This window comes from Phyllostomus discolor, chromosome 2 (assembly GCF_004126475.2).
Source record: "Phyllostomus discolor isolate MPI-MPIP mPhyDis1 chromosome 2, mPhyDis1.pri.v3, whole genome shotgun sequence".
Classification (NCBI taxonomy): Eukaryota; Metazoa; Chordata; class Mammalia; order Chiroptera; family Phyllostomidae; genus Phyllostomus; species Phyllostomus discolor.
In genome coordinates, this window is record NC_040904.2 from 189,544,894 (window position 1) to 189,569,899 (window position 25,006).

Consider the following 25,006-nt stretch of genomic DNA (forward strand, 5'->3'; position numbering starts at 1 on the left):
GTCAGGTAGGAATGCCCAGGAGAGGCTCTTAAGAAAGGAGGAGGGCCCAGGAAGTGGGGTGTGAATATAGAAAGTAAAGTGCAAGGGCAAGCCCTGCACCCAAGCCAGGAAACTCCCTCTCCTTTTCTCCAGTACTTCATCACCCATCCCCTATCCCTCCCTGGTCCCCAGATTCCCACCCTTGTCTGCCTACAACAGCCAGAACCCACCTCTGCCACCCTCCACTGGAATCATGGATGAGATGTCCATTGCCTTCACAGCTCTGTAAGCTCCTTGAGGCTGCAGATGCTCTTACAGTAACTCTGTCTGCTCAGCTTCTGGGACAGCACCTGCTACCTCATAGAAGTATGTTAAGTGAATGAGTGCCCCCAGAACATAAACTAACAATATTAACACAAAAAGTTCTGCTCTCTTATGGATGCAATTGCCTTTAATAAGCTAACCACTTACAGTATTGTTCCTCTGGGGAAATGTATTTCTGTTTCTGAACAGCTGATTTATAAATGAACTCTTGAGGACACTGTGTTCATAGGTTGGAGCCTGCCTATTAAAAACTGCAGTTCCAAAGCCAAAGATAAAATAACCTTTGTATGATGTGTTCTTTTGGAGTGTTGGCAACCATGACCCTCGTCCATGGTAATCACTATACAAAACCACATCCATAGTTACAGTCTCAGAGAGTGGACCAGTCATTAGTGGCCATGGGTGGCATTCCCTGGAATGGAAATTACATTCTTTGTTGTATTTACTTCTCCTTCCAGACCTTTTAGGCAGAAAAAACTAAGACTCTGTCACTTGAAAGTATGTGATCTGGATGAGCTCCTAAAGCCCTATGGTGCCTCAGTTTCCTAATTATAACACAAGGATAAAAATGTTGCTTACAATATAGGTTGTGCTGATTAAAGACTTATAATACCTGTAAAGTGCTTAGAACAGTGTCGCATGCATACTAATCCTTCATTAAATGTTAGGGCTCAGATCTTTCCACAGACCCAGGGTTTGTGCCTACATGTATCTCACACAGCCCATACTGTTTACAATTTATGATGAATATATACCTTGAAAACCATAGGAAAACTTCTACTAATCTACTCTAGAATCCATATACAGTCCTCCCTCCACCAACCTGCTCCCTGCACTTGTCTATTTCAGTGAGATTCCAGGAAAGGCAGGGGCATGAAGGACAAGTAATGTGAATATGTCAGGGCTGGAAAGGTTTGCAGGGGAGAACCAAAGAGTCACTTTCAGTGCTTAGACTACCCGAAAATAGCTCTGGATCCATGGATGCTCAAAGAAGGGTATCTGCCATGGGTGACAAGTGCCTGGTACCTTTTTGCAACCATCCCTGCGGGTCTTTTGAGAGAAAGCACTCGGCATCCTCCTTGTTGCAGAGTAAGAGCTCAGTGAATGTTTCTAAATCTGTATCTGTCACCAGTGCTGTGATAGAAAACAATTACTTTATGTTGTTATTTGACTACTACTGGGCCTTCCTCCAAGTAATTCTTCCAGCAGTGGACAAACTACAAAACTGCATGGCCTGTATTGCCAAAAAAATTGTCTGTCCTCTCAGACTCCCAGATAAAGTAAACCTAACCACTCCTACTTCAGCTCTCTTGGAAACTTAGAAAAGAGCTTTAGCTTCACTGCAAATTGTTGATGAAACAGAGAATTTATAATTTTCTTAAGTTATCATTAATGCCCACTTTGATTAGCCATAGAAAGTATGTTCTTATTGTCATAAGTAGTTGCCACTCTATAATAATTTGTACACTGATGAAGGAATCGCTGAGGCTCCCTAGTGACCTGTTGCCATTTGGAAAATTCCCAGAATGTCAAGTTAGACCTGAGTTGGGAGAACCTGAGACCCATGGTTGTAGTCCCTGATGTTCCTCCACTCACTTCCCAGCCCAGGGAGTTCTCTTCCATCCTCCCTATCACTTAGGTCTGTACTGGCCAATTCCTGCTCAGCCCCTGCTGTTTTAATGAGCCTGTCCCACCTGCCTGTATGACAACCATAATGCAGTGGTTTTCTCTAAATACTCAGTTTCATTGCTTTTCAGTCTCATCACCCAATCTTCATTTATTCACTCAACAGAGAGACCTTAAACAGCAACCATAAACTGCTTACTGAGACAGGACAGGAAGGTTAGGACAACTCTGTGCAAACACATTGTCTCTAAACTTTTTGTCTGCAGAGTCCAACCACACAGTTTATCTCAGGAGTCCTGGCAGCTGCCATGCTGTCCATGGCTAAGGCCTGGAGGCCCTGGAACTAGAAAGACCACTAGTGTCTCCAGAAACCCCTCCTTACCTTTCACCCTTTCAACCTGGATTCTGCCTCTGAGCATAATCCTGCCCCTCTCCACAGTTCTTTGGATTAACTGAGGCCTCTGTGGTATCATCTCCCTGGGTTTTTACTTAAATTTTTATATTCTCTACACTTAGCATAATACTTAGTATATAACAGCAATTAATTTAACAATTATTTATTGGCTGATAACTAGTTACCTTATGAATATGGTTGCCAGATTTAGCAAGTAAAAATATAGAGTACCCACTTAAATTTGTATTTCTGATAAACATGAATATAATTTTGGTACAAAGTGTGTCCTGAAACTTCATGGGAACCATACCTATGAAGAGATGCTGAATAGTGTCAGGGTCCTAGTCCAGTGCAGAGGGCAGAGGTGGTTCTTAAAGCATAGATGGCAGGTAGTGACAGAGGGATTTTCCTGGGTGCTCCTTTCAGCATTAATAAACCCAGCCTTTTATACTTTCACAGTGAGACTCATTCCGTCTTTTTGATTATTTTCCAAGCCTTTTCAAATTTTAGTAGTGAGGTTGATAAGTAATAGAAGAAAGTACACAGTGAACATAAAGTCTGCCCCCTGGCCCAGGACCTGACCGTGTCCTTCCCACGTGCCACAGTGCGTAGGCTCCCTGTTTAAACAGTGGCACTACGTTGCCCACTCGTGCAGCCTGTGGTCCACTGAGGCTCCACCGTCTTTCCTGGCCGTGCTTTTGACAAGGCCAGTGCCTGTGCCTTCTTACTCCAGGGCTGTGTGCTGTTGCATCCTGTGCGAGCGACTGTGCGAGCGACTGTGTGCTCTTCCTGATTGAACTTCACCCTTTTCATGTCCTCTCCATCGTGCTAGACATATTGTTTTGATCTTTAATTCTCTTTCCCAATGGTCAGCTATCCAATCCAATTTAGTGTCCCAAGCAGATGTAAAAAGCAAGCTTTCCATCCCAGCATCTAAGTTATTAAAGAAAATGAGGCCTTTCCCTGCATGTTTCATAAGTTTCCCCACGTTCCCAACTCAGACTGGCCTTGTCCACCCTTTCCCCGAGGGTCCCCCCTGCCGAGCCAGAGAGGCCTCCTATTTGATTAACGAGAACTTCTTTCTTTATGTTTCACTTCAGCACTGACTGGGGACTGTTTCTCATTCGGTTACCTGGCTCCTGATTTGGAATTACAGAATAATTTTGAAGTAGACTAACTTCTTTATGACCCATTGACTAAGTGAATATGACACATGCACTTGAACCCAGTGGCCTGGTGTCTTAGAAGAGCCACCACAGAGCTCACTGTGGAGGCCTTTGAAAAATGTCCCCCTCGGTAGCTCAGAAAATATCCCCATTAGCAAGCATAATTTCTTGTAATTATGTCCACCTAGACAAACATTTAAAAGTATAAGTGTTAAATGGAATCACCTAAATTGTTTTCCAAAATATGTGTTGTGATTTATAGGCAAGCTGTCCCTCTGGTAATCTTATCTCTTCAGCCATTTGCTTATCCTAGAAAAAAGTATCTTTTCCAAGCCTGGGATGAAATAACCTTGGCTTTTGTTTTAAGTGGAAAAATAAATTTTAATATGTTTATCTGATGCAAACTTGAAGTTGTGCCACTGAAAACTCAAACCAGACCAAGCTTATGGTGCTAGCTTCAAAAAGGAGGGCAGTTACAGGTGGTGTATTGTCAGAGACAAGAGTTTCCAGAGGACAGTGACTTTGTCCCTAAAAGACAGTCTAAGCTCAGGACATCCTGTAGGAGAGCAAAGGAAAAGGGGACAAGTTTTAAGGGGAAAGTTTAAGCATCTGGTTTAAAATCTGGAAGAGTCCCTAAAATAGCTTTATCTTACCCTGTCTTTCTCTTTCTATCTCTCTCTCTCTTTTTTTTCCATTAATGGAAATTATGTTACATGGTGTAACATACTAATATTTAACACATTTACCATGTTTATTTGTCTCTCCTGCTAGCCTGTAACCTTCATGGGGACAAAAACTTTTGTCCTTGTTTACTAATGTATCCACAATAACAATAATAGAGTTTGGCAAATATAGGTGCTCACATATTTGTTAAAGAATGAATTAATGAATCATTTAGACAATGAATAAATAAATGGATGGGTGAATAGGCAATTATATAATTCATACAGTATTCATAATATAAGCCAATACTTTTCTTTCTTCATTAGCCATTTGAATTTGACAAACAGCTAATGGCTGAGCAGAGAAGAAGAGAAGGTAATATAGATAAGAAATATTTGACATTCATAGCTTCAGATAAAATTTGCTTGTGGTCTCTACTATTAAATCTTCTAAATCAAGCAGGTGTTTAAAAAGAATACTAAGTAAATGAGGTATCCAAATGTATTACTATTGTAGCTTATCAGATCTTAAATTAGAAAGGCATTTCAGGACTTAATTGGCAAGATCCTTGATATCTTTGAAGCCCCTGAGCGCCCCTCCGCTCACGTGTGAGAAGAGCACAGCAGGCCCCTATGTGTGTCCGTGCGCCAAGCCTGCACTGTTCTCTGAACGGGAGACCTCAGCTTCACAATCATCCAGGTGTTCACTGAGCGCTTTCTGCTTTCCAACCACTCATTTAACAAGAGGGAGCCAGCCCTGAAATGACTGTCACAATGCGGCTTTCCACCTTTAGAGGGAAAAAGAGACCAATGATAACAAAACAAGTTTGTCTAAAGGAATGATTAAAAGTGAAAAGTTTCTAAGATTGTCCTAGAGCAAGAAGATAATAAACACAACCTTTTAAACTATCTATGGTCTTTTGTAGCTAAATACCTTGTAGGGTTCACATCCCAGTATCCTGGTGCATCGCAGGTGCTCACTGAGTGTCTGAATGAAGGGTGAACCTGAAGAGGAATGTGAACAGTGTAGTTTAGACTGATTTTCAACAGAGGGGTTGAAGGTAAAGGGGCTTTTAGACTTAACCCTCAGTCAAGTGGAAAAATTAAATTCCATTCCTCCACTAATAGTGTTACTGATCTTCTTCTTTTGTGCAATCACCTTTCAATCATTGTGTTAGCACTGCAGTCGGAGTCCTGCTAAAGATGGCTTAAGTCCATTGGACTTTCATGATCCCGAAAGGACTGGGGTATGGAAGCGTCTGCCTTCCCTTGTCATTGACTCCAGTGCAGTGCCTGGTCTAGTGGGGGCTGACTATGTGTGTGGTGACCGGATGGAGGGGACAGGAGCAGAGAATGTCTGTTTGCTCTCGGATGCCCAGTGACCTGCCCAGGCCTCTGCTTCCTGCTCCTTTCAGGGAGCACTTGGTTCAATCAGCTTTTTCAAACTCTATTTCACAGTCTTAAAGACAGATGTGTATTCTTTAAAAAATATACGGTAAACTTTGTTGAGGAAATGCTGTGTCAAGGTAAAATAAGTTTTTTTTTTTATCCCAAAGCACTTGTCAGAGCCCTCTCCTGTGAGGGTCCATTGTGAACCCCAGAAGGGGATGAGTTCACACAGTGGGATCCCCGGAGGCTCCCTCCCAGCGGTGACCTTGTGTAAACTGGAGTGCCCCCCCCCCCCCCCCCCCCCGCAGGGCTGACTTTCACTGACCACAGCGGGAAGTTCTGCTGTGCTGTAAATGGGTGACAATGAGGTCGTGTGTGCACATGCTGGCATCTCTGTTTCTCAGTATATGGGATGGACTGATCTGATTGATTGCCAGGGAAGTTTGTCTGCCACCCTGACGTGCCTCTCCCTGGACCCTCAGTTGCCCTTGGCCTTGCCTGGCACAGATCTTAGGCAGCCCTACCCCAACTCCAAAGATATTGCCACTGTGATAAGAACCTTGGGTTACCATGCCAACAACTGGAGCACCCCTAAATCATTGGGGCATCTTGCATATGGAAACCCTCATAGTAACCTTTAGCATTCTCCCCAAAACTGTATATAAGCTGTTGGAGCTTGTTGTAGAGTTCTAGAATACCAGTTTCCATGGTGAATCCATCTGTACCCTTTACTTAAAATCATCTTCTAAGACCATCTCTCCTCACTGGCACCCAGAGCTTGTATAAAATATCCACAACCATCCCTGCAGTCTCACAAGTCTGTCTGGAGTGGAGTGGAGTTGATGGCAACCGCACATCTTTGTAACTAACAGTCCCCCACCCTAAGAGCGGGTCAAGGGAACATAACCAAGGCCACCTGTAATGCACAGAATGGCTTCAGGATAAAACTCAAATGCCTTAGTCCTTAAGCCTCTGTTTCATTCCTTCTCCATGTTATCATAATTATCTCCAACTCTGCCACATTTTTGGTGCCAAAGAAATATTCATATGCTTTGTGAAGTCCTAAATTTGACAAGCTCTTTTGGGATCTCAGATCTGATATATTTTTTGAAGAGAAAATGGAGAGGGTGCCAAGAAAGATGTCCCCAGTTGGCCTGAAGACATATTAACTCCCCACTCTCCAGGGATGACAGACCATGCCAGACCTGAGCACCGTTAATGCTCAGCTGTGTGTTGTGTGATAGTGCAGTGACCAGTAAGGAGGGTATCCTGAATTATTTTTAATATAGTAAATGAATTTACATTTGTGCTATTAAACTCATTCAAGCATTCATTCATTCATTCATTCATTCATTCATTCATATTGAGAGCCTACTAAGTGCCAAGTACTGTTCTTGACACTAGAGAGACAGCAGTGATCAAAACAGACAAAAGTTTGTCCTTCATGTCACTTACATCCTAAAGGAGCTGAGAAAAGAAAACACATTAAAAAGGCAATTATGTACAACATTAGATGGTGTTAGCTGCTACAGAAAAATATAAAGCAGAGAAGAGAGATAGTGAGTGTTGGCAGAGGAGATGCAACTGCAAATTGTGTGGTCCAGGAAAGCCTCAGTGAGAAAGACCATCCAGTCTGACCCGAAGTTAGTGAGGGGCTTCCCCAGAAGAGGGAAGAGCAGACTGAGACAGAAGTTTGCCTGCTGTGTTCTAGGAACCACTGTGGCTACTGAGAGTGAGTAGTAGGAGATGATGTGGTGTGGATGAGCTCGACTCTGCCACTTCCCTGCCTTCTTCTGAACTCAATTTTGCCCAGACTTCCATCTTGATGTCTTTTTCATATATCCTTCCCCTTATACTCTCCCTGAAAATGGGCCAGATCCTGTTATTTCTAGTGAATGCCCCTGCTCCAGCCTCTCTGTTCTTCAAACCATATACTTGAGCAGCATAACGATACCTAAGTATTGGCATCACGTCCTTTCCCAGCCTGACCATTCAGCATGCTGTACAGTGTGGCTTCTCTCTGTGCACCAACTATGTTCAATGTTCATGTCAGAACATTCCTTCCAACTTCAGATAAGACATGGTGCTTGGGTCCCTCTGCATTTTAGCTTGTGTCATTCATTCCTCTTGCCCTAAGTGCCCTGCCCACACCTCTGCTTGTATATTCTCCACCAATCTGTAGGAGTCAGCTCCATCTCTGCTTCCTGTAGCCTCCCCATCACCACCCTCACATTATGATCTCCACTCCCTCTAGATTTCCATCGCCTTTCCTTGCCTTACATCTCGTTTGAAACTTGGCACAATGCTCATTTAGTCATAGGGTTTTTCTATTCTACATATGTTGACTGAGCATCTGTTCTGTGTATAGAGAATTTTGTGATGTGTTTTACAGTTAAGCGTGAGGACCCTGCATCTGAATTCTTGCTCTGCTGGTTTCTAGCTGTATGACCTTATTCAAATGACATACCTCTCTGTATATCAGTTTCCTTGCCCGTTAAATGGAGGTAACAATACCGACTTCATAGGGTTAATGGGAAGATTGATGATTTACATAATGCATGGCATATTAACATAGAAGTGTTAGCTGCTGCCATCATTATATTATTGTTATTTCCAATTGAACTATAACTTGGGGATTATATTTGTTGCCTCATTTCATTTCAGATATTCATTTCAGAGCTCAATGACTTATACATGGATTATATGCATTAAATATATGTTGATGATGATATTTTATGGCCAGACATAAAAGTTTGCAAAACATCTAAGACTTTAGGATACAGGTTATATCACACTAAAGTTAATATAGGAATAAACCCACTTGCTCTACTAGCTCAGGGACCAAACCTCAGTTAGTTAGCATGTGATGTAATGCCATTATCTGATTTTATGAAATATTTTAGGAAATACTTATTAAGGCATATATATCCAAATTTTGTAAAATACAAAAGAAATAATTGCTTTACTATGAGGAAAAGTGGTATTTTATTTTCTGTAAGCTCTTGCTTTGGCCACAGCAGGAGAGGTAGCTACAGGAGAAGAAGTTCCATCCCCCTACCTCCTCCTCCCCTCTGGGGCCTGTCAGAGGAACCCCAGCTCCTCCTAAGCTCAGAGAGGCAAGGGGCCCCTGCCCTGGGCGCACAGCACCCAGAGTTGTGAAGATACATTTACCAGGCTTCTCACATCCAAGTGCAGGCTTCTTCACATGCAGACTTGGGTGTGTTTGCCACTGTGGACAGTCGTGGCACTGACATTAACAATAGGGGGAAAAGGATCAGAAATGACTAAGGTGTTCAGTGCTTTCTGTATAACTCACTTTTGGTGGTAACAAAATGCCATCAGGTTCTCCAGGGGCCCAGGAAGGGAACTAAGTAAATTTTGGCAATTTTGGCAATTTTATTTTATACCTGTACCTACTAGCTATATCCTGTAATGTTATTATCACAATTCAGTCACCTACTCTGAATGAATTTGAACAATATTCTCTCCTGTGAATAATGTATAATTAAATGTAAAAATAATCATTTTTCCTCCCACCTCCACCCCCAATGACAACTTTCATGAAAGGGAAGAGTCTGACTTTCTAACCCGTTGCTGTATCCACAGCCAGGTGTTCCATGGGAGGGTCCTGGGTGCCTGTCCTGGGCCCCGGGTTTTAAAATGGTGGCTCTGTAATGATATGCTGCACCGTATGTCTCCTCCTAGAGCCTTGTTGAAATTCAGTTTCAAAGTTTCTTAAGTCACTCAGTTAATAAATGGTGGAGCTCAGATTTAAGCTTAGATCTTTTGAGCCCTTAAGTCATGTGTTTACTTACTGTTTTATCATTAAATTGCCCTTTCGCTGTAAACACAGACTACTTCCTTTTAGCCATCTATTCCAAACCTTTATAGCCATGGAACAGGGAAGAAGATCCTGCCTTCAAAAAGTCCACTCTTTGTATCCTGGTCTGACCTCCTTCTTCCCACTTGGCCAAACAAGGGATCGTTTTGGGAGAGGGGGGAGGCCACTTCCTCCAGCCACCTTCTCCTGTCTGCAGACATTGCTCAGAGTCTTCCTCCGAGCTAGGCTATAGGACATTATTGTGGGAAGATTGAGTGGCATACAGAATACGAGTGGTTGCTGTACTTACTCATTTGTTCACAGGAAAATTGAGAAGATCTAGAGAGAGTGATATACAAAACATGATGCACTTTGGAGTGGGGTGGGGGACATAGGACCCAGCACTCCTGCTCCTGGGAATTACCTGAATGAAAATGTATGTTTACACATAAAATGATACATGAATGTTACAGCTGCTCTGTCCACATTTACCCCAGACTGAAAGTAACCCCCTAAATGTCCTTCCATGGGTAAATGGACAAATACACTGATACATTCATACAATGGATCCTCAGCAATAAAAAGGAATGACCTAGAGACACATGCAGAGCATGGAGGCATCTCAAAAACACTGTAAGTAAGAAAAACCTTTCTCAAAAGGTCACAGACTATATGATTCCACTTATATGACATTCTGGAAAAGACAAAACTGTGGGGTTAGAGAATAGATCAGTGGTTGCCAGAGGTTAAAGGTCAGGAGAAGGTGACTTCAAGGGAGTAGCTCAAGGGAGTTTGGGGGCTGATGGAATTGTTCTGTGTCCTGATCGTGGTAATGGTTACAAGATTCTATACATGGTTACGATTCACATAGCTAGTGGGGATTTAGTGCTTAGTACATACATAGATTCAGTTGGGGAAGATGAGAGAGGCACGCCAGGGATGGTTGCACAACAACGGGAATGTACTTAATGCCACGGCACTGTCCACTTAAAAATACTTAAAATGGTAAATTTATGTTAGGTTTATTTTATCACAATTTAAAGGAATGAATGAATGAATGTATAGACAGATAGCAGAATTCATAGAACTGTACGGAAAAATAGTGAACCAACAATTAAAAAGTACTATGAAACCAGAGGATACTGATGGTAATAATAAGGACAAAGGAGAGTGTTGGGGAGGGGAGAGAGTGGTCCCTGCAGGGCTGTGATGCTCCGCCACCCCTCGTAATTGGTAGCAGAGGCCAAAAGCAGCCCTGGCATCCTAAACCTTCCCACTGCTTCTCTTGGGTGCCTCAGAGAATTGAGTGGCATTTGGGCATTGATTCTCCTTGTGATTCAAATGCAAAATCAGGAGTAATGGAATAAATATTTATGTGTTGGACTGTCAAGCTTTGAAGACAAAAACCCCCAGTTCCGTGTCTCATGTGGATGGACCCAGCAAACAGGACGTACAGTACACATCTCTACAAGGTCACAGTGCTGGTTCGTCCTGATCCGCATGTGCTGATTGAACTCCAGCTGAATGAGAAGAACCGTTTTTTGGAGAAACCAACTACCCACGAAGGCATCTGCTCGCCCTCGTCACTGTAGGAGAGCGCTTCCATTTGTGTGCTGTCACTCACAAGACCTAACTCTGATTAACCTCCTTAGCACCTGACGGTCAGTACAGAAGCCTGGATGCCATCAACATTTAGGAGACTTTTTGCTTGTTTTCAGAACCTGCTCTTTCCCCAGGCTCTTTCTAACACAAAAACCCAATTTTGACAATGCCTTCAGTTCAGCAACTGAGAATTCTTCAGTTGCTTCTGACAATAGTGATGATGATGATGATGATATTAATAATGATAATGACAATACTGTAATAATAGCTAATCATGTACTTATCATGGGCCAAGCACTGTGCTAACACTTTGCCCAGAGTAACTGGTTGAACTATGAGCTCTATGAAGTAGGCACTATTACGACCCCCATTGTACCAATGTGGAAACTGGGGCACAGAGAAGTTAAATGAGTTGCTTCAGGTCACACAGCTATCAAGCAGCAGAGCTGGAATTCAGCCTCAGAAAGTTTGGCTCTAGAAGCCCTGCTGTTTTGTATCCCTTCTAGCATGAACAAAGAAGTCTCCTTGTACAGAATTCAACTCCCTTTGTGGTGCAGGCCCTGCCTTCCTCTTCAGCCATGTCAGCCTCCTTAGGCTCTTGCAGTGACAAGCTCTCATGGTCTCTGCTCACGCCCAGGCTCTCTCATTGTCCTGTCTGTACGTGCTGTTTTCTCCATCGAGAAACCTTCTTGCTCCTCTTGTCTACCTGGAAAGCTCTTCTTTCAAATCCTAGCCCCATGCTACAGCCTCTGTGACCCTGCTTGGGACAGCACCCTTTTCTCTGTGCAGCCACTGGCCCATGGGCACCTGCTCCATAGCACCCATTACACTGTCCCTTGTGCCCTATCCATCCGAGCTTGGCCCCCGTCAGGCCTTCGTGTTTGCTGTTCCCTGGGTCCAGTACACATTCCTGTGATCTGTGCATGTCTGGTTCCTTCTCATCATTCAGGTCTCTCTGCAGATGTCACCTTCTCAGAGAGGCCTTTTCGGGACAGCGAGTCTAAACTTGTTCTACCAATCACTCTCTATTCTGTATAATAACAGTTCCCATTTCTTCACAGCACTTTGTTTTCACTATTTGAAATCATCTGTGCTCCAGTTATCTACTGCTGCACGTCAAACTATTCCAACACTTAGTGGCTTAAAGCAAGAACCATTTCATTTTATTTTGCAATTTTGTGGGTCAGATATTTGCATAAAACTTGGCTGAGTGATTCTTCGGCTTCATGTGTCATCTATTGAGGTCACTCAGTATTCAGCTAGTGGCTGGACTGAAAGGTCCAAATTGGCTTTACTCTATCTAATGTCTGGTACCCTAGCTGGAAGGGCTGGAAGGGCTGGAAGGGCTGGAAGGCCGGGCTCAGCTGGGACTATAGACGGAAGCACCTACATGTGGTGCCCCCAGCATGGTGGCCTTGGGGTTGTTGGACCTCTTAGAGAGTGGGCTGCTTTCCTCAGAGTGAGGTTCCAAGAGGCCCAGAGGGAAACTGCAAAGCTTCACATGACCTAGCCTCAGAAGTCCCCGGGTGTTACTTCTGCATATTGTCTTGGTCAAACAAGTCACCAAGGCCAGGTAAAAATCAAGGGAAGGGTTATCCTTTACCTCTTGATGCGAGGAGTGGCAAAGAATTTGTGGCCGACCTCAGTCCATTACATTAAAATTTTTTAAATGAAAAAAAAACAGGCTTATCTGCCTGTCTTTTTTACAATGTGAGTTCTTTGAAGGCAGTGTCTTATTCTCTGTAATACCGCATCCTCAGCACGCAGAAAAGTATCTACATATGACAGATGCCAATAGACACTTGCTGAATGTCTGTATGAATTAAAGACTAAATGACTAGGCAAATGAATTAATGAAAAACTAAATGATTAAAAAAAATGAATGAATGCTTAGATCTCTAACACTCTGGTATGGAAACTTCTTAAAAACAGATTCTATCTTTTTTCATCTTGCATCCTCAGTTCCTGATATAGTCATCTGCACTAATAGATGTTTGGTAAATATTTGCCAAATAAATTAATGCATTTTAATTATCACAGTTAAAGGAGATACTTTGACTTATTCCCAGCACATACATAGGTGTTGAATTAATAATGCCTTATACATAGGAAAGTCAGTTTACATATTTATTTAATAAATAAAATGAAATGGACCAGATCCCCACTTCCCTGACTTCTTCCCTTCTCCCTTTCTCCCTGCAGCAGGCTGCGTAAGAGGCTCGCTAGAGAGAAGGCAGCCGTAACAGCCCATAAGCCCTCAAGTCTGGTCATCTTTGGGTAGGGGCAGGGACCTTTACTCCTGGCACCTATCTTCTAGGGTGGCTGCCAAGACCAATTCATTCTGAGGTCATTAAGATCGGGGACTGAGATGATAATGTGAACAGCTAGAGGGCTGGATTCTGATTCTCTGCCGCTCTCCAGGAGGGTCAAGTGAGATGCAGTTCTCTTAACATTCTGACATTGTTTTGCCCTTGTGCAAGTGTGTGCTTACAGTAAGTGCTGAAAGCATGTGTGGAATCCAGAGGGAAGTGGGAGGTGGCATTTGATATGAGTAGGGAGTAGGACTTGTGGGCGAGCATTTGTGGCTGCAGTGGAAAGGCTCCGCTCCTGTGGGTCAAGTCCTCTTACTTCACCACGTGGTCTCGAACAAGTTACTTGGCCTCTTCAGAGCTACAGTTTCCTCTTCAGTGAAATGGGGCTGATCCCTAAGGTACCTTCTTTTTTGTGTTTTTATTCCCCTATCTAATCTGCTTTTTAAAGATAATCCTAATCTGGGTAATTCTGGGAAAGGACTCCAAGTTTAAGGAAGCCCTATATTGGCCACAAGTGACTGTAAGAAGTACTGTATATAAGTTTCAGTTTTAAACCCCACATCTGAGTGAAATCATATGGTTCTTAGCTTTTTCTGACTGGTTTATTTTGCTTAGCATGATGTTCTCAAGGTCTATCCATGTTGTTGAAAGTGGCAGTATTTCATCTTTCTCGTGGCTGAGTAGTATTCCATTGTACATATGCACCACATCTCCTTTATCCAGTCATCTATTGAAGGACACTTGGGTTGTTTCCATGTCTTGGCCACTGTGAATAATGCTGCTATGAATATAGGGTGTATCTATCTTCGCAAATAATTGTTTTCAAATTTTTCAGTAGATACCCGAAAGAAGGGTGCTGGGTATATATGGTAAGTCCATGCTTAATTTTTTTGAAGAAATTCTATACCATTGTCCATAGTGGTTGTACCAGTTTACATTCCCACCATCAGTGATGAGGATTCCTTTTTGTCCACAGCCTCTCCAACACTTGTTATTACTTGTCTTGTTGATAATGGCATTCTAACAGCTGTGAGGTGGTATCTCATTGTATTTTTCATTTGCATTTCTTTAGTAGCTAGTGAAGTTGAACACCTTTTCATGTATCTGTGGGTCAGAGGGAAGGGGGTTGGGGGGCAGAAAGGGTAAAGGGGACCAGAAGATAATTTGACTCTGGGTGGTGGGCACACAATGCACTAGACAGAGCACGTTTTCATACTGATGTGCACTTGAAACCTATGTAATCTTATTAATCAATGCCACCCCAATAAATGCAATGCAATGCAATGCAATAAAATAAAATAAAATACATATAAAATCCCCCACTATAACATTAGACTGAGTTTTTTAATCCAATGCTGGTCTCCTTGATGTATTGGGTTAAATTTTTTTTAATTGTTTCTTGGAGTTCTCCCTGTAAAATGGACTTTTAGTTCTTGACAGCACTGAACTCTTGTCGTTCTCAGAACCCCAAGAGCACTGATTGACCCTCAGGCTAAGGAAATGCCATACAATGCCTCATGGCTTGAAACGAGTTTTATTATAAGGCATTTTGGGGAAGCATCTGGGTATTTAGCAGATTATTTTTATAAACCTATGTTTTATTTAAACCTCATTAAGCTGGGACATGAATTTTCAAAGGAAAAGGCAAGCTCACTTTTGCTTCTGCTTTGGCTAATTTTGAGGCAATTGTGCTCTCTCCCTGTTGGTCCCCAGACTGGCCTACTTTAAGGAATAAATTAGAGAATGAGAGTTTTCAATCTTAAGGAACATTGCCTAACATAAGACAATTTTAGATATTAGAACTTCATCTTTATAAAAGTGGTTAATAATTTTGAGCCTTCATGATGTGCCAGATATTGTGTTAGTTGTTTCCTATATATTATCTTATTATTTATTTAAAATAATACTTCCAGGAAAATGGGGCTTTGTGCATATAAGTAACTAGCCCATGTTCGTACAGCTGATCAGAGCAGAGCTAGAATTCAAATCCGAATTGTCTCCCTCAAAGAGCAGTGCTTTCCCCAGGACTGCCTTCTCCTTCGTTCAGTGCTGACTGCTTTCTCTGGTGGGTTTTTATGGAAGGTGCTTTAACTATATGAGTCTTGCTATGTTTTTATTTAATTTCTTTAGTTTTTTAATTGCTTTAATTTATTTTCAGATATTTTCTCTCAGACCCTGGCTTGTCTTTTCATGATGCTGTGTTTTTCAGAGAAAGTCTTAATTTGATGGAGTCCAGTTTGTGTTCAGTGTGTGCTGTGTGTATGGATTGTGCTTTTGGTGTTGTATTTAAAAAATCAATGTCTACCTCAAGGTTACAAAGATTTTTCTCCTAAAAATGTTATAATTTTAGGATTTATATTTAGGTATGCAATCAGTGAGTTAATTTCTGTGTATCTTGTGAGGCATGGAATGAAGTTCTTCTTTTGCATGTGGGTATCTAATTTTTCCAACACCATTTGTTGAAGACTGTCCTATCGCCACTGAATTACCTTTGCAACACATGTGTGGTCTGTTGGTGAGCACTCTATTCTGTTCCAATGATCTCTTCACTATTTCTATTCTAATGCCACACTGTCATGTATTATAATTAGTAAGTTGTGAAGTCAGGTAATAGAAGTCCTTCAACTTTGTTCTTTTTCAAAATTTTCTTGAATATTTGAGGTCCTCTATCTCTTCTTTAGCTTTTAGTTATTCAGGCTTATGCTTATAAAACAGCATCTAGAAATCAAAACATAACTTAAAATTCAAAGTTACTAAAGAGTAGTATGGAACCTTTCCATAATCTAGCTTCACCAGGAAGTGAGGCACTCTGGGTGCCAGATTCCATTTGGTTAATCAAAAAGTGTTCCATATACCTTACCTGGATTGCCAATTTTCAAAAAACTAGAATATAATAATTTATACTAGAATTGTGTTAGACATGATTTCAGCTTTCATTGGTATTTGAGAAGATACTTTGAGCCCTAGGGTATGTTAGTCATTGTAAGCATTGGTTGTCTTGCCCTGGCAAAGTAAAAATTACTGATTAAAGAGAGTTTATTTGGTTACATTGCTGCCTGCCATGGTATCTGTTCTACTTTTGACTTGGAAGGTACCTTTTTTCCAACATCTGAAGTGTTATAATTGACAATGATATCCATAGCATTTTGGTATCTGTCTCTTCCAATAAAGCATATCCCTATTCTCTTTAAACTTGCTATCTGCTGGAGACAGCGAGGAGTACTGTTAATTAAGCTAACTGAGCCCTGATAATATTAGCCATCACAGCCACTGTGCGACAGTCAACAAACTGCTTGTCTTCTTTAGGCTTCTGTTTCTTCATTTATAAAATGAAAAGTGTGGACTAGTTAACCTTGAGTGGCTCACCCAACTCCCAAAATTCTTTGACTCTTATAGTGTCTTCATTCACTTAAAAATCACAACCCTTTTCAAAATAATTAAAAATTCCTAGTGGCAAAAAAGCACCATGGTAAGTCTGACTGGGGGCTTTTGAAGTCAGAAAGTAGTGGTCTTTGATGCATTACAAATTGCCTAATACCACTGTGTGACTATCTTTGGCTGTGGCCAACTCTGAGCAATCAAGATGCATTTATGGTTCCGGGTACTGTGCCATGTTGTTGTCCATGAACCCCATATGCTGAGAAGCTCTTGAGCTTCTCAGATCAAGGGAAGGAGGAAGAACGACTCTAAGCACAGGATTCTGCAAAGGTTCAGAATACACCTGAGTTGGCAGGTTAGACTTTCAAATGTATCTCCAAAGTACATGGTATAGTATTGAAACCAAGAAGATTTTTAAAAATATCTGCATCTTTTCCTATGCCAAGGCACAACAGAGCTACTCTGGTCATATTCGGTCTGTTCATTGTTATAATAATAGAATGAGATGCTTGGAGAGTATTAAGTTTTCTAGGGAGTACAGAACATAAGTATGAATTAAAATAATCAAAGGAACACTTATTGAGACTATTTATTAGGCACTTACTATATGCAGGTACTGTGTGAAGAATTTCCTATACATTATATAATCCTCCCAACAATAATGAAAACTCAACATTATTGTCTCTTTCTTACAAATGAGGAAATGAAGCACAGAGTTCATGTCACTTGCACAAGGTCCCACAGTAGTAAGCGGCAGAGCTGGTCATCAGTCTGTGCCTGCCTCAGGCATAGAGCTTAAATTCTTAGTGACTGCATCAGAAACTAGCTCTCATAACTTAGCCAGCTCACTTGAAGAGTAATTGAATTTGTAGTATGAATTACAGTGATCTAAACCAAGAACACCAAGTACCAGTGGGTCACTTTTGGTTAGACTTAATGGAAGAAAGAACTCATGGAAAGTTTCCTGAGAAATTGCTTTGCCTTTTGAGACGAGAACATGAATTGGCCTAGGGAGAAAGGTGAGTTTGTGCTGAAGAGACAGCTATAAAGATACAAATGAACAAATTATGTGTTCAGGGAGCAACCCACAGACTTAGTCATTGCAGGGCAATAGCCAGAAATAAAGCTGATGTCATAAGGGTGAAAATCCAAGAGATTTCACTTTATTATGATAGGCACCAGAGAGCCACTCTCAGTTCTTAAGCAAGGGAAGGAACCTAATTAAAACTGTGTTTGATATTTAAATTTATTCTACAACTTATGTAGATGAATATGAGCTTTAAATGCACCAGGGAAGGTCAAGAGAAAATTCCCTAGCAAATCATATTTGATACCCAACAAATTATTTTTAAGAGTACAATGTAGCTCACCTCATCAAGGCTCCATGGCCTTGATAGTGCAGTGACAATATATTTAGGCCCCCAAATAGGAGGCATGGAAGCAGATTTTACACTGTTTTCAGAAATAAAGGTGACTAGTGCACCACAGTTGAGCCAACAGCATGTTTCCATCATTACTAGTACTGTGTGGTGTGCACAAAGGGAACACATGGATTATAGATTAAAGTCAGGATTAGGCAAATAGAAAGTGTTCAACAATATGTATTAAACTGGGCTGAATTGAAGTCCACTTTTAGATAGCAATTGTTGCTCCCGGGTGAGGGCTAATGCCTTCAGTGAACTATAGTTGGGTCCATTCCACTGTAAATCCACTAATGCTAACTTAACATCTGTTCACATTTTCTAAAGTATTTTCTTTCTCTTTATCTACCTTTCTGCCTCTCCAGTTCCAGAGACCTAATGACTTCTCACCCCCTTTTCGCTTCGGGACTGTGCCCAATGGCAGCACAGAGAGGAATATTCGCAATAACTACGCAGAAATGCATGCCTACATGGGGAAGTTCAACCAGAGGGGTGTGGATGATGCATTGCTCTCCTTGAAAACAGGGTAAGAACTGCTTTCAAGCTCAGAGTCTGTGATATGTTTCTCGTATTTGTTAAACATACAAAATTACAGCAAAGAAGATTTCACTTGGTCTTCATGGATTTCTAAATTAAATGATTTAGGCTAACAGAAGACCTCTCTGTCACCCATGTGGTTATGTCTGAATTTCTTCCTGTACCTCTGATGTGCTTAAATGTTGGTTTTAAACATTGATTTATATAATGAGGGAAGAAAGTAGGGGAAGGGGCAAGTCAAGAAATATGTATAGAGGGGCCACAGGCATGGACAATGGGTTGGGGATTGACTGTAGGAGTGGGTCAGTGAACAGCAATGGGAAAAAATGCGGGACAACTGTAATTGAACAAAAATAAATTTAAAGAAATACATTGATTTATGACTTCCTGCTCTTACCCCTAGTCTTACTCACTTCCCTACATATTCCCTTCTTGCAAAGCACAATATACAGAGGAGGGCAAAAGTAAGTTTACAGCTGTGAGTATGCAAAACACAGAGTTTACTCTTGTATTATTTATTTTTATTGTATTATTTACCACACAAACAACTATAAACCTACTTTTTCCTGCCCCTTCATAAAATGAAGTCCTTAGATATGTGTAAAAATTGGAGAGATCTGACTTCTTTATCTTTCACTCTCTTGTTCGTTTCACACATTCACTCTTAACAGAAGCCTGTGCTGCTGCCACTCCAGCCGCTCGTTGTTCCTTGTGTGCGCAACAGAATGCTGAAACCTTTCTGACCACAAAAATAGCGTTGTACCTCTATTGGAACACACACACACCTACACTTATCCCACTCTGGACTGTAATGAACTGAGAAATGAAAAATGTTATATAAATCTAACCCATGCTGTTTGTTGTTATCATTGTGATGGTTACTTTTCATTATTTCTGTTATTATTTTTATTGATTCCTTTTTACTTCCTCTCCCTTTCAGACACAGCTTATGAGTTGGCTTTAGGCCCTAGTTACACTCTCGTCATTCCCAGTAGGAGGAAAACAACTCCTCCTTTTGACTTGAAATCACACAAAGAATAGCCTGGGATTTAGGCTTTAGGTCCTGTCTGAGTTTCAACTTGAGCCTTTCTCTGGACCAATTCTCCCCATAGTTTTCTGGACCCTACTGCTTCATATTAATGGCCCCATAGATAGTTTTATACTAAAATTCCTCCACTGGATTTGGTTGGTTTGCTTCTTTCTTGCACAGGAAACTGGATGCCTTCATCTATGATGCAGCAGTGCTAAACTACATGGCAGGCAGAGATGAAGGCTGCAAGCTGGTGACCATTGGCAGTGGGAAGGTCTTTGCTTCCACTGGTTATGGCATTGCCATCCAAAAAGATTCTGGGTGGAAGCGCCAGGTGGACCTTGCTATCCTGCAACTCTTCGGAGATGGTGAGTTAAAAACGGGAAAGTGCCTTCTTGGTCTCTTCTGATGGCCAGTCCGAAACATCAGCCCTTCTTCTTTCTCTATTCCTCTAGCCTCTGTATTGCCAGTATTTCCAGAAAAGCAAGTCACATTATACTGTGAGATCTGGGGGTTTGTGTTAGTTTCCTAAGGCTGCCATACCAAAGTACCACAAACTGAGTGGCTTAAACAACAGAAGTGTATTGTCTTATAGTTCTGGAGGCCAGAAGTCCAAGATCAAAGTGTTCACTGGTTTCTTCTGAAGGTTGCTGTGGAAAATCTGTTCAATGCCTCTTCCTAGGTTATGGTGGGTTGCTGCCAATCTTTAGAGTTCCTTTGCTGTAGACACATTATCACATCTCCGCCTTCGAGTTCAGGTGGTCTCACCCTATGTGCATGTTTTTCCTTTACATGTATGTGTCTGATTTTCCCCTTTTTTAAGGACATCAGTTACATTGGATTAGGGGCCCACTCTATTCCAGAATGACTTCGTCTTAACTAATTACATCTGCAATGATCCTATTTCCAAATAAAGTTCACCTTCCAAAGTATTGGAGGTTAGGACTTCAACGTAAGAATTTAGGGGACACAGTTCGACCCATAACAGGGTACAAGGTGGGATCGAAGATTAAAGTAATTGATTAAGGAAGTATGTTTTGGAATTGTTGCAGGCTGTGCTCAATCCTTTAGGGAATAAGATAAGCTGATATTAGATGTTCCAAACAATCATCTCACATGGGGCCAAAGTGGATGGCGCTTTGGAAAGATCTCTGCTTTTCATGTGCCCAGAGAAAGAGCAGAGAAATCAACTTGTGGCCATGTGCTCATTCTCCCCTCTCTCCCATCTTGCTCTTTTAGATGGAAGGGATAGAAGGCAGACACCATAAGGTATTCCCCAGTGCCATTCTGGCAGCAGACTGAGCAGCCAACTGGCTTTGAGAAAAGCTCATCTCCTATGTCATTATAGCACGTCTTCTGCATCCCTTTTCACTTTATTGCCCAAAGTATCTCCTCCTCCTGTTAGCCCCACATAAGCTAACCCAGTTATGGTGGTGGAGCTTGACTCTACTTGGCCCCACAGGCTGTCATTCAAGCAGTTCTCTAAATTACATCTGCAGAATCTTGCTGTTATGGATGAGATAAGAGGGAGAAGAGCACAGCTGGATTTTTCAGACCCCAGGGGAAGTTGGTTGCTCCATTAGTTTGGAAAATCATAGTTTGATCAAAGAAATGAATAACAAGTGATTTGATTAACATTGGAAAGAAGAGAGGTTACAGCTAGAGTATTAACTGGACATTTTGGTGCAAGGGCTTCTGTGAGTTTTAGTGTAGCTGTCACTTGGAGGCAATAACAGAGCCTATCTCAGAGGAAGAACAAAGCAGAGATGATTCATGTAAGTGACCAGTGCTCTAGCCAGACTATGCAAAGTTCAAATTTTTAACCAAACCAAAACTATTGGAACATGCAATATTCTTCATGAAATTTTCATAATTTTGCTCATCTAGAATTAGATGCATTCAAGGGCATGTGGTTTCTTTCATGTCCCTTTCTCTAGGTTTTCTACCTTCCTAAGTCCTAGTAGCCAGTGAAGTGGATAAAAGTTGTTGAAACCTGACATGAATTGAGTTCATCAAAGCTCACTTAAGCAGTGTTAAAAGGAGGCAAGCTTGAATTCGTGGTCACATTTAAATCAGGCTTACTCCCCTTTACTCTCCATGTTTATAGTTTCCTCTGCAAGAAAAGACCAGTGAGTCTGAGGGTCCCTAGGGAATCAGTGAATCTCCCTGCTGATCATTTTCTCTCCTACCTTCACCCAGTGGGTTTTGGGGTTTTTTTTTAAAGCAGTGTTTTTAAGAGCAGTTTTCTGAATCTCTTGTTTGATGGTGTTATTTTTTACTGTCTACAAATGAAGGGCAGAGTGCTTAGTCTGAAGCTCAAGCCCTCAGCAACGCTTTTCTATTCAGCCTCTTTTGCCTATTTGTGTTCTCTTTGAACTGATCTGCATGCCTTTGCCTAAATAAACCTTCTGTTTTCCAACCTTCCTCCCACTGATCATGATATTTCTGCTGCCTGGAGTGCCTTTTCATACAATATAAATTAAAATTCACCCATTCACCATGTCCACCTCCAAGTCTTATCGCCCTCATGAATGCCTACCGGCCATCCCACCCATGAAGTTACTCTCATTAATTTGAACTCTCATTACTTGTTTATAGCTTATCATATTGGGTATTTATATACTAACTTACACTGGATAGGCGATGGAGAACAGAGTTAATGTCTCATATTTTTGTATGATCTGCAGTACCATCATCAGTTCTCAATAAATACTTGTTGAATGTATTGAAGAATATACATGATGTTATTAATAAAATTACTGTTAACTTTCTCTATTAATTTTCTTTCTGTATATCTCCCTGTCTCCTTCTCTTTCCTGTTTTTCTCTCTCTTCCCCAACACCCCTCTTTCCCCTTGTCTTTACTCCTCTGCTCTGTCGTCTCTTCACCTATTCTTTGCCCCATTTCCAGGGGAGATGGAGGAGTTGGAAGCTCTCTGGCTCACTGGCATTTGCCACAATGAGAAGAATGAGGTCATGAGCAGCCAGCTGGACATTGATAACATGGCAGGCGTCTTCTACATGTTGGGGGCAGCCATGGCTCTCAGCCTCATCACCTTCATCTGCGAACACCTTTTCTATTGGCAATTCCGGCATTGCTTTATGGGTGTCTGTTCCGGCAAGCCTGGCATGGTCTTCTCTATCAGCAGAGTAAGTAGGCTGATTTAGGTACCTGGAGCCTGTAAAAGGCAGCTTAGTCCAGTACTGTGCGATAGGAAGAGACCCAGGAGGGCACTAACTCCAGCCTGGGCTGCTAAAGCAAGAAACTACATCATGTTTCCCCACAGAGTTGCATGATTTAATTTCAAGTGGCTCAAAAAACAGGTGATGCTATTTTTCCCTTCAAGAAATGGCTTTCTATGTGGGGTTTGGGCATTTGATTATCAATAAGAACTGGCAAATCTATCAAAATAAAAAATTTGGCCTTGTAACAAGTGCCATTCACCATTAGTTAGCCATTAGAGCACTCATCACCATTAGTTAGTTCTGTATAGACTATAATAATCATTTAATCCTTTTTTTAAAAAAAACTGTATTTCTATTTAAATAGAGAAATGTAATGTGTCTTCTCTTAGTCTAACCACAAAGGCATATTATTGTTTCATTGTTCCCCTCTATGTTTTAACCATGCATGAGTTATGGTGAGTTAAAGAACTTAACAGAACTTTCAGAAATATGTCCTGACCCATAAGAAATTTACATTCCAGAAACTTTCTTAATTGGAGCAAAGTATAACTCTGAAGTTGTTCTTTATTTAGGCTTCTTCTACATTTCTAGTCCAAACTGAGGATTTTAGACAGTTTTAAATATGAACAGAAGGTCACGGAGAAGAATAAAAAAAAGAGGATGAGGGATTCTTTTCATTTTGTTAATGAGGTTATGGGACTCATTCATGAGAGGCGAACTCAAAAGTCCTTTTAGAATAGAGATCTGGATTTCAGATATGACCAACTTTGGCTCAAATGGAGTTACATAAGAAAATGGATTTTTCATTAAATTGTTCCATCTTTTGATCATTTTCCTGTAGTATTTTGGTGATAGAGAGCAATTTCCTCTCCAGCTGTTAGTTGATTCAGGCTATTCAGTAACATGGGAGCAGGAGGATGGAATTTGTGGTCCCAAAGTCATGTTGTTTCTTTGTGTGGCCACTCCCTAAGGTCCTAGGTAGGGTGATGGCAGAAACAATGGGAGCTGGTGACCTGTAATAGAAATCCCATTCATAGCCCTTCTATTTAATCCGTGCCCCTGTCCAGGAACAATGCTTGGCATTTTCTCCTGGCCATAATTAAGAAGGGCTGGAAAGGAGACCTGAGAAAGAAAACAGCGTAACCCTAGCTTGAAAGGCTACCTTGCCGCTATCCTCTGGGACAGTGAGGCTCAGCTCATCTAACCCTTTCTTCTACACTATTTAGCTGCCATTCTCCCTCCTAACCTTATCTCCTCTCATCCCCATCCAGGGACAACTTCCCTTTTCACATTAATCCTTTTCTTTTCAAGGCCCAATTCAAACAACCTCCTCTTCAAATACTTTCCCATGCCAGGGAGAAAAGTTCCAAATTTGTCCACTTTTGAAGGCAGGGAGCAAGACACTAGCAGGAGGTTGGCTTGACTTTCAACCCAAACCCAACCCATTCCCTCTCCTGGGTGCTATTCTTTAAGGCCCTGTACACAGGGAGTTTTCCATCATTACTAATTTGCTAAGAGATTAATTATTCATGGTAAGATTGAGTGAGAAGATATAAGAAGAAAACCAGGAGCTAGAGAGAATTCAAGAAGGAAATTATTTATTCCTATTAGCCCTAGATATCTGTCCCAATTCTTCCCTCCTACGGTGTGGGGCACAGCAGGAGAAAAATCCATCTTTGACCCTAGGGCTTCCTCATTCTCTTTGTGAGTTTGGTTCATGCTTGGCTCAAGAAGAGAATTGCTCAGCTGTTATTTGATGATCAAAATTCTAAAAGCTGCTCAGAATTTGTCAGCGCTGGAAAAGAGTGGCAATTGTGAGCCACTGAGCTCCCCTGTGCTTTACTGCCAACCAAGAGCGGCCAGCCAGGGCAGAACAGTCTCCACATCTGTGGAGCATTGCTGTTGATTTCCAGGAGGCTGAAAATCTTTTTGCTATTGGCTGATGCTGGTACCATGGCATCATCTTTAAGATGGGAAACCCTGGGCATGGAAAGGAAAATCAGTGTGATTCAATGAGGGAGTCAAGGCAACAATGTCATGTCATGTCTTGGAATTTTATCCTGTTTGCTCAAGTCACTTGGTATAGTCACGCCTCCTCTCAGATAGCCAGGCACGACCTTAGCTCTTGGTATGAGACTTCTAAATGCAAATCATTCAAGCTTCTAGCCACATCTTTTTGTG

At 41.5% G+C, this 25,006-nt stretch overlaps 1 protein-coding gene across 1 annotated transcript in view; it reads left to right on the forward strand.

Moving 5' to 3' along the window:
* Positions 1 to 25,006, forward strand: part of GRIN2B (glutamate ionotropic receptor NMDA type subunit 2B) — a 397,810-nt gene that overhangs the window by 367,689 nt on the left and 5,115 nt on the right. The window contains exons 12-14 of the mRNA XM_028533474.2: positions 18,439 to 18,599; positions 19,821 to 20,008; positions 22,551 to 22,789. Of these exons, the coding sequence (XP_028389275.1) occupies positions 18,439 to 18,599; positions 19,821 to 20,008; positions 22,551 to 22,789 (588 nt within the window). The remainder of the gene's footprint in view (positions 1 to 18,438; positions 18,600 to 19,820; positions 20,009 to 22,550; positions 22,790 to 25,006) is intronic.